This window comes from Ovis canadensis, chromosome 1 (assembly GCF_042477335.2).
Source record: "Ovis canadensis isolate MfBH-ARS-UI-01 breed Bighorn chromosome 1, ARS-UI_OviCan_v2, whole genome shotgun sequence".
NCBI classification, from domain to species: Eukaryota; Metazoa; Chordata; class Mammalia; order Artiodactyla; family Bovidae; genus Ovis; species Ovis canadensis.
The window spans coordinates 179,706,692-179,724,639 of record NC_091245.1 but is presented as its reverse complement, the minus strand read 5'-3'; the positions used below and the strand labels follow the sequence as shown (position 1 = coordinate 179,724,639).

At 39.1% G+C, this 17,948-nt stretch overlaps 1 protein-coding gene, 1 non-coding gene and 1 pseudogene across 2 annotated transcripts in view; all 3 read right to left on the bottom strand.

Annotated features, from left to right (window-relative positions):
- Nucleotides 1-1,372: 1,372 nt before the first annotated feature.
- CD96 (CD96 molecule) overlaps nucleotides 1,373-17,948 on the bottom strand; it is a 102,291-nt gene continuing 85,715 nt past the window's right edge. The window contains exons 11-14 of the mRNA XM_069552942.1: nucleotides 10,654-10,716; nucleotides 9,825-9,914; nucleotides 6,582-6,693; nucleotides 1,373-4,705 (exon numbers count right to left, since the gene is read on the bottom strand). Coding sequence (XP_069409043.1) covers nucleotides 4,597-4,705; nucleotides 6,582-6,693; nucleotides 9,825-9,914; nucleotides 10,654-10,716 — 374 coding nt within the window. The 3' untranslated portion in view covers nucleotides 1,373-4,596. The remainder of the gene's footprint in view (nucleotides 4,706-6,581; nucleotides 6,694-9,824; nucleotides 9,915-10,653; nucleotides 10,717-17,948) is intronic.
- TRNAG-GCC (transfer RNA glycine (anticodon GCC)) lies at nucleotides 3,162-3,232 on the bottom strand. The gene has a single exon. It is a non-coding gene; the product is annotated as a tRNA-Gly (tRNA).
- Nucleotides 14,027-15,165, bottom strand: LOC138429342 (cytosolic 5'-nucleotidase 3A pseudogene; annotated as a pseudogene).

Genomic DNA, 17,948 nt, shown 5'->3' with positions numbered 1-17,948 from the left:
GACAGTAAATGGGAGTCATCTGACAGAACTCTGGGCAGACACATTCCGGGTATTTACCAAGGGCAGCTAGATGAGGCCCGACCCGTGTTCTCTTCTTTCTGTTGTCACCTTAGGTTTGTTACTCTTCCCCTTTATTTCCCTTGGTGTTGCTCCTTGTAATCACAATCCCACAGAGCCTTTGAGCTAACGTGAGGGATCTGAGTGAGCAAACCAACAAAGAATGTAACCGAGGCTGCTGCTGTTGTTCAGTCGCTCAGTCGTGTCTGACTCTTTGCAGCCCCCATGGACTGCAGCATGCCAGGCTTCCACGGGGTCCCAAGGAGTCAGACATGACTGAGCAACTGAACGACAACAACTTCGCTTCTTGGCCTTTTGGCTAAGATCAAGTGGTGGCTCAGACGGAAAGCGTCTGTCTACAATGTGGGAGACCTGGGTTCGATCCCTGGGTCAGGAAGTTCCCTGGAGAAGGAAACGGCAACCCACTCCAGTACTCTTGCCTAGAAAACCCCATGGACGGAGGAGCCTGGTGTCCATGGGGTCCCGAAGAGCTGGACACGACTGAGCAACTTCACTTTTCACTTTTCTTTTTCTTGGTTACAGTCTTTGTCAGTTTGCTAATTCAGGTTAGGAGAGTGTAAAGATACTGGTTGGGGAGGAAAATTTAGATTCTATTGTTCTCATTCTTTTGTTAATTTGCACCAAGCCCTAGACCCATCAGAGAAGCACTAGACAGGGGTTAAGAGTAATTTTGAAAGTGTTCCCCGGTCCTGACCTAAAGTCATGTTCCTTTCTGTCTAGTTGTATCTTCCTGGCCATAGCATTCAGCCTTGCTAGCAATCAGAGAAGTCAGAAAAAAAAAAACAGTTGAGAAATAAAGTGTTCTGTTCCCATCATTTTACCATGTGGTTTTGGCTGGAACCTCAGCTCATTTCTGCCAGTTAATGTCTTTTTTTTTTCCCTTCGTGGTAACTTCTACTCACCATTTCAGATGTCTCTGCTGGACACTCAAGCTTCAGCTGGTGGACACAGCCATGGCTGCTGTCATCGAAAACTCAGGCTATGTCTGCCAACTCTCAAAGAACAAAGTTTCAGTGTTTCTGCAGATTCAACCTTCAAGTTCAAGCCCAAATCATTCTCCTAAATCAGAGTGCCAAGAGGGCTGCCTTCAAGAGCCTCTGCCCTGCTCAGAGCCTCTGAAACAAGGTCCTTTCCATGATATCCAGCCTTGGTTAGTTTCTTTAAACTTCTTTCCAGCTTCTGATCTTGATTACTTTCTTTTCTCTTTTCATCTCCTAGTCATTTCTTTCTTTCTTTCTTTTTTTTTTTTGTACACTTTCCTGGCCATCTTACCCCAGGGGCCAATTATTTCTACTTTCTTTTTTTTTCTGTCAACAACTTTCAGAATATACTACCTGGGCATTAGAAAAAAATCAATATTTACTTAAGTGCACAGAAAATAGCTCTTGTCTATAGTAAAAAGAGATACCAAAGAAATTAAATATCATGATGTAACGGAGACTGATCACATTCTGGACTGGAATTCAGAGAGCTGGCTCATCATTTTGGCTCTATCACTATTAATTATGTGACCTTGGGAAGTCGATTTCATATACTCTGTAACTCTTTGTTTATAGTATGACGTCTAATGCCCTACATGATCATATATTTTATGATTTTAAAGATCTGTGCTGCAAAGTTAACTTGGTCAAGCCAACCATATGTTCATTAGCTAAAACAAAACTTATGCTGAATCAAGGAAAATGATTATTTTGACTGAATTAAGTTTCTCTATATCTCTCACTCCAGCACTTGAGTAAGACTTAAAATATGCCTACTTCTGGACTTATGTGTATAGATTAACTTTTGCTATAATAATGATGTGTAACCATCACACTCTTTAATAATGCACATTTGAGTTAAGTTGGAGATTGGTTGATCTCAACCGGGCCTGGTTTGAGTGTTTATGCTCTAATCTGTGAATCTCTTATCTTCTTGGAGCTAACAGCCTACCCTGAAAATGTTCCTTTTATGATTCTGGCAGAGAACAAGAGAGTGAGTCCAACCACACAAGCACCTTTCAAGTCTTGGGTTAGTTGGTCCATGATATTCCATTGTCCAAAGCAAGTCATATGGCCAAGCCCAAGGTCAAGATGTGCTCATGATGCAGGTGAGCAAAGAAATGAATATTTCTGAACAACAATGTTATCTAACACACCATGCTTTGGAATGAGTGATTAAAAGGCTTATGTATGGCTTCTTCTTAGTGAAAATTAAGTCAATAATGAAGGCATTCAGAAATCTTAAGGATTAGGGTACAATGTTGCTACTTCTCCAGTGAGACAGAACTAAATCCCCTCATAGAGAGAGGAGTTGCTGGTTTGAGACAGGCTTTTTGAACTTAAAAATTTTAAGGTGCAGGTGAAAGTGTCACTTTAGTCAAACGAGGGAGGTCAAGATCATAACAGTGCCTGAAAAGCATCTAGAGTCCTTCTGTTTTGCAGAAAAATTCCTCTAAATCACAGCATGAGTATCCCTCCATGAATAAGCAACTGTTCACTCTATTCAAGTTGGAGATGAATTTACAAATGTTGACCAGAACTTATTTATAATAAAACCAGAAGAGAATATTTCAAAGTGATGGCTAAGACAAAAACATCATAAGACAATTGTTATATGATAGACTGAAAATTACATGACTTATGTTGTGCTGTACAACTGTCTATCCCTTTACCAAAATGATCTAAACATCCAACTCTGCCGCTTTTTACCCCAATATGTCTACTACTTGTATTCATGTCTCCTAATTGAATAGTAAAAATAAAACCATAATGACTTTTATACAAATCAATGATGATTAGGTTGTATTAAAAATAACTACTCATGAAGCAATAGTCATATTGTATATATGAAGTTAGTCTTCTTTCTTGAGAACTAATGAGAAATTGAGGGTAATTAAGCCAGGCAAACATAGTTTATTTCTCCATTTATTGGACTGTATTAGTTATCTATTTTTCTGTAATACATTATGTTGTAGTTTAGTTGATAAGTTGTATCTGACTCTTTTGCAAGCTCATAGACTGTAGCCCGCTAGGCTACTCTGTCCATGGGATTTCCCAGGCAAGAATACTGGAGTGAGTTGCCATTTCCTCCTGCAGGGGATCATCCCAACCTAGGGATTGAACCTGGGTCTCCTGCTTGGCAGGCAGATTCTTTACCACTGAGCTACCTGGGAACCCAAACTTATTAAACAATAAGTATTTATTATCTCACAGTGTCTGCAGGTCAGAAATTCAGATGAGGTTTAATTGGGTAGCTCTGACTCTCATGAGGTCCCTGCCAAAACATCAAGTGAGGTTGCAGTTACCTAAAGACTTGAGTGGGGGCTGGAGGATGGGCTTAATGACCTCGTTCAATCAAATCTGGCTGCCTGCTATTTGCTGCAGGTCTACGTTCCCTGATAGGTAGACCTCTTGGTAGGGCTGCTTGAGTGTCCTCAGAGCATGGCAACTGGCTTCTTCCAGAGCAGGTGATCAAGGAGAGATCAAGGCAGAAGCTACAAAGTATTTTATGACCTAACCTTAGAAGGCATACTCTAGTCTTCTTGGTTATACCAGGCCTGCTACTGGTACTCACTCACAAGATAGTGCAAGTCTATGACTCTGAGTGTGAATAGCTCCTTAAATTTTATACCCCGACTGTCTTAGCTACCAGATATCTGGTTGTTGGCTGGTTATCCCTATGCTCTTTCCTCATCCTATAGGCAAGAGCCTGGGCTGAGCATGATGGGAGGAAGAGTGAAGGAAGACTGGAACTGGGGTGCTTATGCAAGGTATTCTGTTTTCCTCCAGTGAAAATAAACAACTGGATTTCGGTACAAAGATGAATTATATTTTCCCATTATATGGAACTCTCATTGAAACTTTCACATTTTCATTGTATAATTTTCCTGGGGAATGCAATACACCCCAGGTGCTTAGTTGCTCAGTAGTGTCTGACTGTGACCCCATGTGACCTGCCAGGCTCCTCTGTGCCTTATCTGGATTTTCCAGGCAAGAATACTGGAGTTGGTTACCATTCTCTTCTCCAGGGTACTTTCTGACCCAAGGACTGAACCCGTGTCTCCTGTGTCTCCTGCGTTGGCAGGCGGATTCTTTATCTCTGAGTCACCTGGGAAGCCCTCCCTCAGAGATGAACATAATTTTGGCTAATAGTTTAGAATGTTGGCAGATGCCCCAAAGAGCAGATCTGGTATGGACATAAGTTTAAAACCCTTGTCATCACCTCAGGGAATTAAAAGTGAAAAATAAAACACTACAAGCACTTTTTTTTTTTTTAATGAAGCAGCCTAATTTTACAAGAAAATCCTTATAGACTGCGCCGGGTAACAGCTTCACGTCGCCTCTCAGTCTTATTTAAATTTCTGGCATATGCAGATGAAAGAGGGTGAGCTTTGGGGAAAACAGGTCAAACACTTCTGATATCCATTTCAGCTGCAGAAGAGGCTTGGCTAGAGGGCGATTATATTAATAAAGCATGATATCTTCTTTTTCAACAGGATTCTAGCAGAATTTTGTTGTGTGTCAAAGCCTCAGAGGACTAGAGTGTCTCCAGCTCATGACAAGGCAGATCACTTCCAATGGACTCCTGAATGCAAGTGTACTTGATGGGAGGCGGAGGTGGCTTGAAAGGCGGAGGTCTTTCCATGCTAGGAACAAAACATCGCTCATTCAAGGCTAAGAATGTCAGAGATGATGTATGTATGCATAATATATTTTTAGAAGGAAAAAGAGAAAGAGGCATACTTCCCTGGCCCTCTCAGTTTTTTTTCCCTGGCATAACCTGCTTGCTAATCCTGTTAGTATCATTAATTAATATTTTTGTGATATTTTATAATTTGTAAACCTTTTTTATCATAGAGTTATATAACTTGCATTTAGGAATTGAGTACTATTGCCACCATTCCACAGATAAAACTGAGGCTCAGAGGTTTTACGCAACTTGCTTAAGAGGAGCAGACCAGCAAGCCAAGCCTTTTAAACAGAACGTACACTCTCCATGGCAACTGCCTCCTAATAGGGGAAGTGTTTCTCTTACATGGGTTAAAGCATTCCTCCAGAGAAAAGATTTTCAAATTCTAGGACCAAAGATGGCGGTTTTTCTAAGAGTCGCTTTGCTAACCTGACTCCCAGCCCTCGCCACACACTCATTGTGTGTGAACCAGGGGGACAGTTGGGGGTGGGACATGAACTTGTCTGAGTCCCTGAGTTGATGGATGGCACCTTCATCCTTTCTGTTTGTATCAGTGAACACTCTTAGAGTCATCTCTGTAAAAAGAAAGTACTGGTCTACGTTTGCACAGTTCACCTCTTTGTCTGAAGTGCATAAGCATAAGGTGAGTGTGGGATTTAGCTGTACAAATGCTCCAGCTCTCTTGCTATCAGGAAATAGAGGCATATTTGTGGGCAGACTCAAAAATCTCTACCCCTTGTCTGTCAATCCACAGTACCTACATTTCTCCTTAGAGGGAGAGAGAAGGGGAGATACTGAGAAAAACAGAGGGGGGTTGTTTTTCATCTCTATATAACACAGTCATTTGAATATAGAACAACAACCAAAAAATCAATTCAGATTTTCAGATTCCTGTTTTCTCATTTTAATATAAAAATCCTCAACACCTATTACCTGGTTAAGGTGGATAGCATTCTAAGAAATTTGCAATTCTGTTTTTTTCTGGGGAATTAGGAATTTCTTAAGGTCACATGGTGGCCAAGCTGTAGTACTTGGACAAAAGTCCAGAATTTCTGACTCGTGGTTTGGTGTTTTATTCACCACAAAACATCCCCTACACGTGGCTATAGAGTCTTCAAGGATACACTAAGTAAAAGGCAGGCCACACAGCCAATATCATCTGAGACAGCAGTAGTAAGATGTGGAGGACTGACTTTGTGTATTCTGAAGATCTCCTCTAAGCATGCCCTGAACCAGGCCGACCAAAAGCAGCCAAGGCGGAAAAGTGAGCCTTAACCTTTGCCGCCATTTCAGAACTTCTCAGTGGAGGGAGGAGAGTTCTGGAAACCATTTCAATAAGACAAAAAGACTGCTTTCTTTCCCCCGTGGGGAGAAAGGATAAGGGCAGTAAAAGCCCATTTTGCTGAAAAGCAGCTGGAAATTTCTTACAATTACCTTTCTTACTCAATTTCACACTTCAGTATCTAGGCTCACCTGGGCCCAGGCAGTTCAGAGATGCATGAAAATGAAAAGAATAATGAAGGTTAAAAAGAAAAATCAGTTTCAGTTTTGAGGTGATGTGAGCCTCCATTCTCATTTCATGCCTACTGATATTCCATCCAGTGAGTGCTCCAGCCTGAACAAGTAGAGGGGCACCAAGTCAGAAGTTGTGCATCTCATTCCAACTGTGTGGTACTGGGGAAGCTGGGCAGCCTCTCTGAGCTTCTCTAAGCCTCATTTCCTCAGTTACATAGGAGAGAAACACTACTATCTAGGAACGATATTTAAAGCGTTGAGTGAATATTTGCTGCTGAAAAAGTAACTGCTCCTGCATGTCTCAGTACTGTACTCACATTTCTTTTTGGTACTGATACCATTTTCTCACTCCAAGACCAAACAACACGAGACAGGAGAAGAGCAAAGCTGCCACAACCACCGGCCAGGACATTCCATCTTTGGGCTTACCTGAAAAGGGCATAAAGAGAGATGAACTTTGATGCCAAATTTGGCAAATGGGAAGCAGGATGAATCGGATTAGTTTGCTTACCTGCAACACGCATTTCCAAGGGCTGTGGGGTGTTCACAGTCGTGCTCTGGGATCATTTCTATGGCTGGTTCTCATATCGTTTTTGTATTTATACAATTGCATTTCTTTTTTTTTAAGTGACTACCTTTTTTGTTAGAATGTTCCAGACCTAATCTTTTCTTTTCTTTCACTTTCTCAAGGCCCTGGACAATTCCTGGCACAGGGTGGCCAATAAAATGTGATTTATACGAGGAGAGGAGTTTGGGGGTGAGTGGACACCTGTGTGGTATGGCTGAATGTATGGCTGAATCCCTTTGCAGTCCGCCTGAAACTATCACATTGTTAATTGGCTACACTCTGATATAAAATAAAAAATTAAAAAAAAAATGAACACATAAAACTGATAATCTGTAAATTTGTTTTCCAAATTCATTCCAGTAAAGTAAAAGTTTTATGTGTGAAATACTGGTTTATCTTTAAATTCTTTTTCTTTAAGGAGTCATTAAAATGCTTTATGAAATATTAGTGTGTTAGGAGGAGGAAGAAAAAGTAAAAGGCATTATAACATTCTAAAGGTCTGAAAGTACAAAGCTGAGAAGGCCAGAGGCAATATAAATACAATATTTTGGACTGTCTCACTTTTTCTGTAACATGAAGGAAAAATTAAGTAAATGAACCCTCTTAGGAAATAAGATTGTCTGGTTCTGCCTGGCAGAAAATAAAAGGGAATGTTTATAATTGTATAGTTACTTAATTTTTTCCTTTTAAAAAGTGTTTTATGCTCATGTTAAAAATTCAAACGGTACAGAAATATAAACTACAATGAAAAGGAAGAATCCTTACTTCTTCAAATGCCAGCTACCCACACTAGAGGTTATAACTCTCAATAGTCAATTATGTTAACTATTTAATAGTTAATTCCCATCAGAAATTTTTAATGCAAAAAAGCAAATATAGGTGCTGTGAATATACATCCTTTCATATTACAAATGGGGGCACACTGTACATACTGCTCTGTTCTTGGCTTCTTTCTCTTAAAAAAATCTTGGAATATTTTTCACAGACGTGCATAGACGTTTACCTCATTTGATTAAATGACTGGATGGTTCCCCAGCGTGCGGATCTACTGTGCTTTATTTAATTGGCCTTAATGTTGGATGGTTACATTGCTTCCAGGCTTTTCTTATTTCTAATAACACTACAGTGAAATTCCTTATACATTATAGATAGATCTTTAGCTCTTCAGATTACAGAAATCTTTTGGGCAAAAGTGCATTTTTGATTTATTTTTATTATCAATAAAAGAATATTTTCATTATTTTAACTAGATTATAAACCGTGTGTAGACTTTCTAAATTTATTTGATTGCTTCAGATTTATTACACTGCTTTTCATTAAGTGAAGTCTCAAAAAGATAAAACACACACAAGCCCAAAAATCTAGATTTAAAATATTTGTTACCCAATCTTTTTTATATTTTACATAGTTTGGACAGCAGCCATATGATTCTGTCATAACACTGATCACCAGTACTGAAGATTTTTCCTCTTACAACAGATATCCAGGGATTGGAGGTCTTCCTGGTGCTCGTGCTACTTTAGTTTTGTCAGAGGGATGCTGACGGTACCCTGGAAGCTCACACAGTCCTATACTAAGTAACCCTGTGGCTCACTGATGCACAGGGGCTAGAGTTCACAGTAGTGCTAGAGTATCATGATCACAAAAGAAACAATTACACAGGAAATCAATTTAGGACTACACACAGTTCTCTTTCAGTGAAGTCAAGACTGACTTACTCTACACTGGCAATCTGGTGGACTATAACATTTTACCTCCAGAGTTTTTGAGAAATGAAAGAACAACAGGTTTTAGATGGATCTTCTATCAGTGCTTACTAATTTTCTCCCAATCAAATATAGAAAATGAGGCCATTGGCTTCAGCAATGTCCTGGTAGAAAAGCAGAGCTCCAATTTGCCCTAATTCCTCAAGTATGTAGTTCCTTTCCTTTTTAAATAATTTTATTTATTTATTGTGGCTGCACTGGGTCTTTGTTGCCGCACAGGCTTTCTTCTCTAGTTGCAAAGAGCGTGGGCTCCTCTCCGTTGCAGTGTGCAGGCTTCTCATTGCAGTGGCTTCTCTTGCTGCAGAGCAGACTCTAGGGCTTGCAGGCTGCAGTACTTGCAGCACATGGGTGATTCCACTATGGGGAATCAGGAGTTGTGATTCCCCAGCTCTAGAGCACAAGCTCAACTAATTGTGGTTCACAGGCTGTGTTTCTCTGTGGCATGTGAGATATCGGACTAGGAATGGAACCCGTGTCTCCTGCATTGGCAGGTGGATTCTTCCACTGAGCCACCAGGGAAGTTGTAGGTAGTTCTTTAGGGCACCAATAGTTAAAGATGTTGGTAGGATATCAGTTTGCAGCTCCACTGCCATGCTGTGTGCAGGATGGATGATGCACCAGTGACTGAGGGCTATATGAACTTCAATATGAAATAAATTGAATCCCCAGGTAGAGTTCACCAGTTAAGTGAATATCTTCTGAAGTTAAAGAGTTGATTATGCCTTGAATTGACAATCAAAATCTGCATTGGGAGGGTCGTAACTTTATTGAAAACCTTGACCTCTTATGATAAAACACAAGGGTTATATTTAGCATTGACAAACTTTTATTAGTTGAATTATAGGAATACTCTTTGTTCCAACCATCAGACTATACTTTCATAAAGTTGAAATATTTCTCAGTACTTTTCACCTGGCTAATTCCTACTCATTCCAGATTTTATTTTAAATGTATCCCCAGAGAATCCTTTTTAGTTCCCCAATTACAATCAGATCTTTCTGTTAGACTCTGACAACATCTTGCACTATATCATAGGATTTGTCACAAATAAATTTAACTGCATGATTATTTATTTACTATGTATCATCTATAATAGATTATACTCTTCAGGAAGCTAGTGTTTTCAATACTCAACAGCTGTCTCAGTGCCTGACAAATGATAGGCATGCAATAAATATTTGTAGAGCAAATAAAACATAAAATTAAAAAAATGGTAAATAACTCACCATTGATGTGACTGTGATTATTTTTAGTAGATACATTGGCAGTTGTGGGAACTTCTGAAGATGCTCTGGTTGTGCTGGTGAAGATGTCACCTAGGGATACAGAGGGAATATCTGAACTAATCCTAAGGACCATTTCCATCTGGTCAAAAGGTATAAAGTGATTGGACTTCACTTACTATTAGAAAGAGCTCATCTGAATGGTTCAAATGCTCCTAAAATACTAATATTATTTGTGAAGTTTGTTAGGGACCAATTTATGTATCCTAGGATAATAGTTACCAAAGCAGTAAAGCTTCCTATGGATTTAAAGAAAAAAAGAGAAACAGTACAGCACATACACTAAAGTAATATCTGTGAAAGAATCTCCAGGAGGAAATGATTATGGGAAAAGGTCTGAAGCTGGGGTCATGGAGAGAAGAGGTTTATCTCTAGAGCCCCAGCTTATTAGAGGTCTTCCCATTCTAATGTGTCTGATAAGGTTATTAAAAATTCCTGTGCAACATTTGAGTAGACAAATCCATGTCGACAAATCATTCCATTTTACAATGGAAAATTAAAGCTTAAAATGCATTTTAATGGATTTATTTGGTCCCAAAATGCATCTTGAAATAAAATAGAGGCAAATCCATGACTTTATCTCTGACCAACTTTTCTGAGTGACTGAGAAGAAGTTTGCCTCCATTCACTGTCATTTTCATCTTCACTGTCATTTCCATCAAGACGCACTTTTAAATACCTGAGATTGGCTTTGTATCAGTTCTTGTCCACCTCTTCCCACATAGAGCAGACTAATACCTTCCCGGACCCTAAGTCTCCTCTAAGTGCTCACCAGGAAGTGTTGAACCTGTGCCTGAGGAGGGCGAACTGTTTGTTTCACTGGGCATCCATGGAGCTGCGAAAGGAAGAAGATATTGGAAAATTTATTGTCTTTCTTGACCTTCAATTGAGTCTACTTATTATGATAAAAGGGATATTAATGAACATTTTAAGTAATATCATCAAAGTACTCTGCAGCACACCTCAGAATGTCCCAAAATAAAGTAAGAGCTGAGGATGTGTCTAATGGGGAAGGTTTTGTTTTTTGTTTTAAAATTGGAATATAGTTGCTGTACAATGTTGTATTATTTTCTGCTGTACAATGAAGTGAATCAGCTGTATGTATACATATATTTCCTCCCTCTTGGACCTCCCTCCCACTCCATTCCTCAACCCAACTGTCTAGGTCATCACAGAGCAGCAAGCTGAGCTCTCTGCTCTGTATAGCAGGTTCCCACTAGCTATCTGATTCACACATGGCAGTGAACATACGCTAATCTCAATCTCCCAGTTCACCCCACCCCCCACCTCCATGTCCACACATCCATTCCTTATGTCTGGTATCTATTCCTGCCTTGCAAATAGGTTCATCTGTACCATAGGGAAGTTTTATGATTATAGCCATTTAAGGCAGGAAAAAGAAAGGGAAGGAAAACACTAGGAGCAGTTTCTCCAGCCACAGAAAGTGTGCTATGTCTGTTCCATAGATAAACTAAAAGAATGGGAGAGAAGGAAAGCCTAGGTGTGTTATGGCGGCCTCAGTCAAGAGAAGATGCCAACAGGACTTTGAAGCCCTTGGTGAAACTTGCAGCAGTGAACAAAGTAATTTGTACTTGTGGGTAAGATGACATTCTTGTTTGAGTATGAAAACTGAACCATGTTTATAGTGAATTATCAGACCCCTGGGTTACAGTGGAGAAGGCAGTGGCACCCCACTCCAGTACTCTTGCCTGGAAAATCCCATGGATGGAGGAGCCTGGAAGGCCGCAGTCCATGGGGTCGCTGAGGGTCAGACATGACTGAGCAACTTCACTTTCACTTTTCACTTTCATGCATTGGAGAAGGAAATGGCAACCCACTCCTGTGTTCTTGCCTGGAGAATCCCAGGGATGGAGCAGCCTGGTAGGCTGCCGTCTATGGGGTTGCACAGAGTCAGACATGATTGAAGTGACTTAGCAGCAGCAGTGGGTTACAGGCCTTGCTAGCTGCTGGGTGAATCCTTTTGATCCACTCAGAGGCAAACCTTCCCCTTTAAGTGGATGGTAGCAATTCCAGAAACACATATGGCTTCTGAAATAGACCTATCAATTCATTTTATTTAGTTCTCCATCTTTGGCAGAAGAGTTCCACTTCTTGGCAGTCTCTACATGTCTGTATTTGATAACATGCCTATAATGTAATATAAAGTAAAATAGCTACAGTAGTATATGGTTATAATCGGTAAAAAGATATTATACTCATTTATTTAAAACATTGGCATACGTGATTTTCCCAGTTGAATGCTTTCTTACATGTCAAGACCAAAACAAGTAGACAAAGCCAAAACAAAATAAAACAAACATTAAAAACCCCCTTGGCCTGACCCTTTCTTGATCTCTCGCTAGTTGCCAGTGGCAGTTGCTGGTGCAGACAAAAGCACGTCACCAGGCCTTTCAGTAGGGCTGTAAGTCAGTGCCTTCTGGGGACTGCTCCCAGGACAGTCTGCCATAGCTACTCCGCTTGGGATTTCCCCCAAGGTTACGCTATTTTGTATATAGCTATTTTGAATTTGTTTAGGTCAGGGAGCTGCTCTTGTCTTCAATACAGTTCTATGACCCTGTGCTTGTGATCTTGACTACTTTTTGTTCTAGACAAAATGCTAAGATCTATAGATGACAATGGACTGGGTACTTTTAAATATTGAGTTTTAATGTTTAAGACATTAAGCTAGGAGTTTATTGACAATGAGTAAAAATCAACTAAAAAGAAACTGGAACCAAGCCTGGGTTTAGGTAAAATTATGAAGAAGGCAGTTTATTCTGAATAACCTTAGAATTTTTTTTTGTTTGTTGTTGTTCAATATGGAATCTCCTTCACTTCCTACTTTTAGGGCTTGATGCCTCTATTTCTTCCTTTCTTTAACTTTTTGCTGCATGGTATGTGGGATCTTAGTTCTCTGATAAGGGAATGAACCCACACCCCTGCATTGGAAGTGCAGAGTTTTAACCATTGGACCAGCAAGGAAGTCCCAATGCCTCTATTTCTTTTCTCTTCAAAATCTGCTATCAAGAAAGGATATGATAAATTCAATTAAGCTAAGATACAAATGGTTTAACAAGTTCTATCACTTTGAGAGAAATGGGTATTTAAAAAAAGATTTTCTATTTTATGTTTATTGTCAGTAAGTCAATATAGAACACTTGTAATGATCAGTGACATCTGGACAACAATAGTTTTTTAAATCAAATACAAAGTGCTAGTCCATTCTGTAAAATCAATATTGATTTTCTCCAAACAAAAGAACCAAGCATAATACAATTTCAGGAGATGTTAATATCATCAGCATGATACATCCAATTTGCAAAAATGGCAATATTTAAAATGATGTAAATTATTTGACCATTTTATAAAACTTCCTTTCGGCCTTCTGAAAACTTTGCAAGTGTAAAATGATCTCAAAAAATGTGCAATAAGATTGAACTGCAGTATGTTTAAGTGGGAAAGGGCATGGGTAAACCTATGGCTGATTCATGTTGACGTTTGGTAGAAACGAATGTAACACTGCAAAGCAATTATCTTTTAATTAAAAATAATAAATAAAAAATTGAGCTATAAAAACTACACTTTGGAAACCTAGGGAGTTATTTTTCTGATTTTGTCTTTGAGATTTTTCAAAATCTGTTTAAAAAAAAAGTGGAAGCTGTTGAAAGAGGTGAAAAAGAGGAGTTTCCAGTTGATAGATTTAACATGTCTGAAAATATATAAGTGATGTAAAGGAAAAACTTCAGGAGCAAGAATATATCATAGTTGGGTCGTTGAGCAAGATGAAGAGACAGCAGCTCTTGTATCAGGTCTTCCTGCAGAAGGCCTGTTTACAGAATCCTCAGTAAGACAGAGCTGGCCATCTCCAGTGATTTATCTTTCACTAAAGAATACTTTTTCTAAAAGCTCAATGAACGCATCGTTTAGACATCCAATTTTTAGGATGTGTTAAACCAGTACTTGGGCCACCTCATGCGAAGAGTTGACTCATTGGAAAAGACTCTGATGCTGGGAGGGATTGGGGGCAGGAGGAGAAGGGGACAACCCAGGATGAGATGGCTGGATGGCATCACGGACTCGATGGACGTGAGTCTGAGTGAACTCCGGGAGTTGGTGATGGACAGGGAGGCCTGGCGTGCTGCGATTCACGGGGTCACAAAGAGTCGGACACGACTGAGCGACTGAACTGAACTGAAACACTGGCTACACTCCATCGCCATTCTTAAGTCTCCTCGGGTGTCTCTCACCAGAGTTAAATTACCGTTGTTTTCTAACTGATTGAAATATTCTGTGTTCTCAAGGTATCACCTTGTTTGTTAAATATATAAGTTAAGTCTCCTTTAAGTCCTTTGAGAACATTTTCACCTAAATCTAAGAATGAATGCTACTTTGACATTTGGATGATAAACATGAGCTTGATGGATAACGTCCTCTCGGACATCACCATTATCAACCAAAAATATGAACATAGGGATACTGTGTTGTTAGAGTTTCTCAAATAAATTCTTATATCCTTCCTTTGGCATAGCATCAGTTTCTTCCACAATTCTTTTAAATTTAGCTTTTGATAAAATAAACATTATTTGACAAGGACACTACGTTACTTAGCATACCATTCTACCATAAAAGGGTACTTCTCTTCTATAGTAAAAACAAGATCAACTTTGATAGTATTGTCTTTTTCTTTGAGTTGCAATAACATTTTTTGACATTCATCTGTAACCAGCTTGCAGTTCTCAATAATATTATGACATGTTAGGCATCTCTCCCTTTGCGGGAAGATCTATTTAGTGTCATATCAAGGCCCAGGATTATCTGGTTTGGCAGACCCTCTTTTGACAACATCACAGATAATTTCTGTTACTCTTCTGGGGTTCTTGAGGCAACGTGAGCTTCTCTAAAATTCTGGTGTAATTTTTATATGTACAGACTTTCTATTGGGTAACCAATCTTCCTTAAGACATTCTGAGTTCTGTCCTTACTTTTGTCCTTAGAGCAAAGGCATAGGGTGGCAAGCAATAGCCACAGATGGAAGGCTATGATGTAGAGACCTCATTGATCTTGGTCTTCTGCCCTGTCTTTTTCTTCAAGGTGTTGGATCAGCATCACCCCTTCCATCAGATGCAACTGGCACCAGCTACTTACTGTCCACTCTTGCCACGATCACTTAATCTATAAATGGGACACTTATGCTCTTCCTGACCACAAAACAAACATGATACTCACAAGCTTTGGCAGTGTGGGGCTTGTGTACTAACAGTGTAGAAATCCATGGAATCCCCATGGTATTTTAACGAAGGAGAGAATTTTAAATCAGAAGAATAAATCTATAATTTGAGGCTGACCTAATGAGGAATTAGGCGACAGAACGGGAGCAGAACAGAGTTTTAGAGAAGAGAAAATGGAAAGAGATGTGACCTGAGGCATGTAAGATTTTAGAATTTGAGGGTAAGAATGGTGAGCTAATTACTCCAAGAGTCAGCATCCTGACCAACATGGAACAGAGGGGCTGAAGAGATCCTGGTGCAGCCTGTGATAGGACCCAGCATTGTTGTAGGTCCTGGCATTGCTGGGTCCCTTCCACTGATCCTCAGCTCCTTAGTTCCAGCTTGTCCATCGCCTTCTGCCTATAAATAGTACAGGGGTTCTCATAAAATTATTATTAGGAGTCTGAGGAGAAATAGCCAGGACCTGGGGCAGGATAAGCAGTACACTTGTAAGAGTTAAGAAGAGCTATGGCTGATTAATATTGATGTTTGGCAGAACTAACACAATTCTGTAAAACAATTATCTTTCTATTTCCAAATAAATTTAAAATAAAAAAGAGTTAAGAAGAGTATGTAAAATTTGAAGAATAAGGGATGCAAGGTCACAGAACAGAATGGAGACCTCATGTGAGATCCGTAAGAGGTATCCTGAGGCTTGTGCGTGCGTGCGTGTGTGTGTGCGCGCGCATGCATAAATAAACTTGATGATTTTGGTAATGGGTAAATTGGAGGGTTTAAGGACCCATGGAGACTCATATCATTTTTCTGCTTGTCTGAGACAGACTGACTGATTTCAGAGTGGCTTCAGGCTCCACTGGGCCAGAGGGATGACTGGAAAATGCAGGAAAAAAAAAAAAAGTACTTAAGCTTCAATTTTCTGCTCCATGGCCTGATCACCTGAGTGTCAGGATGAAAATGTGTCCCGGGACGTTATTAAGGTCATACACTTTGGGTATTTAGAAGGTCAGTTTTGGTATCCCCATTTCACAGATGGTTACATTAAAATATGCATTCCTCTTCTAGACTGCAGGAACTGGGATTAAGATTCTAATACTCTTCAACTCCAGTCTAGACCTCTTCCAGTTAATAAATAACAAAATAACAACAAAAGAATATATTAAAACATGTATGAGTTTAGCGTAAATGCAATGTGCTCAGAATCTTCTAGTGACATTTAATATATATGAACTATACAAAGTGTATGTGTAAGCAAATATCTCATAGAATGTGTTCACAAAGAGCAAGGGCCCTAGAAACACTGCTAGTGGGTTTATTTCACTAGAAATCGATCCATTATCATTCTTTTTCTGCCTCTGAGCATTTCATAAATCAATTGAAATAAACATATTGAAAGAAAAAATTCCCATTACCGATGCCTGCCATGAATCTTGCCAAATGCATCATCTAATATTGGATGTCATATTACAGTCCAATCCAACGAGTAGGAACATGTTTCAAAAATAGTTTGGGAGTGAGCAATCAATATTAACTTGTTGGACCCTAATGTGTTTTTGTGAATGATTATAAATAGAGCAACTCACTGCAGGGAATTTTTTCTCTAAGCTTATAGATGAAAAATGGCAACCGGTTAACAAGATCTTCTTGCATAAGTAAGAAGAGGGTTTTCACTGCCAGGAAAAAATTGTCTGCTGGGTTTTAGAGTCCCTTCCTAGATTTCACAATTTCTAAGGCTATTTTTATGATAAGAATGATAAAGAGATATCTGAGGATAAATGAAGTTTTCAAGTGGGGAAGGACAGAAACTCTGAAGGATTACAATAGTTTATTTCATTATGAAATCTATTAAAAAGAACAAAAATATTCCTGTGTAAATTAGGAAGCACTTTCAAGTAAGACCCTTTCAATTTTCTAGTTTCTGGGGCAAAAAGTACCTTGGGTGATATCTGTACTTTATACTGTTGTGATGCACTGGGTGAAAAGGATTTTAGTATGGGCACAGATGCTATTGTAATAATTTAAATAAAGCAAGTAAGTGAAAAGTTCAAAACCTTCAATTAAGCAGATCATTTCTTCTCACTGTAGTACATACTGGCTATTGTTTTGTTTGGCTTCATAATATTCATTGAGTTATTTTCTCATCCTATTCCACATTCTCTTATTATTGAACATATTTGTCCTTAATAATTCCCCAACTCATACACAGATTTTGGAATTATATAAATAATATTATAAATGTTTACTCCCTCTCCTATCTTTTGTATGTCCATTCAAAAGCAAACATTATCTGAATATTGTCTACATATTTTAAATTTTTATCAAATATTAAATCTAAATCATATAGTATTTGGTTATATTAATACTTGTTTTAATCCTAAATAGTATCACACAAAGTGAAGTCAGCTAGGCAGAGAAAGACAAACATCATATTATATTACTTACATGTGGAATTAAAAGAATGATACAAATGAACTTATTTACAAAACAGAAATAGACTCACAGACATAGAAGCTTATGGTTACCAAAGGGGAGGACAGGGGAGGGATAAATTAGGAGTCTGGGATTAAAATACACATTACTATATATAAAATAGACAATCTACAAAGGACCTACTGTATAGCAGAGGGAACTATACTCAATATTTTGTAATAACCTATAATGGGAGAGAATGTAAAAAAAGAATATATATTTCAGTTCAGTTCAGTTCAGTCGCTCAGTCGTGTCTGACTCTTTGCGACCCTATGAATCGCAGCACGCCAGGCCTCCCTGTCCATCACCAACTCCCGGAGTTCACTCAGACTCACGTCCATCGAGTCAGTGATGCCATCCAGCCATCTCATCC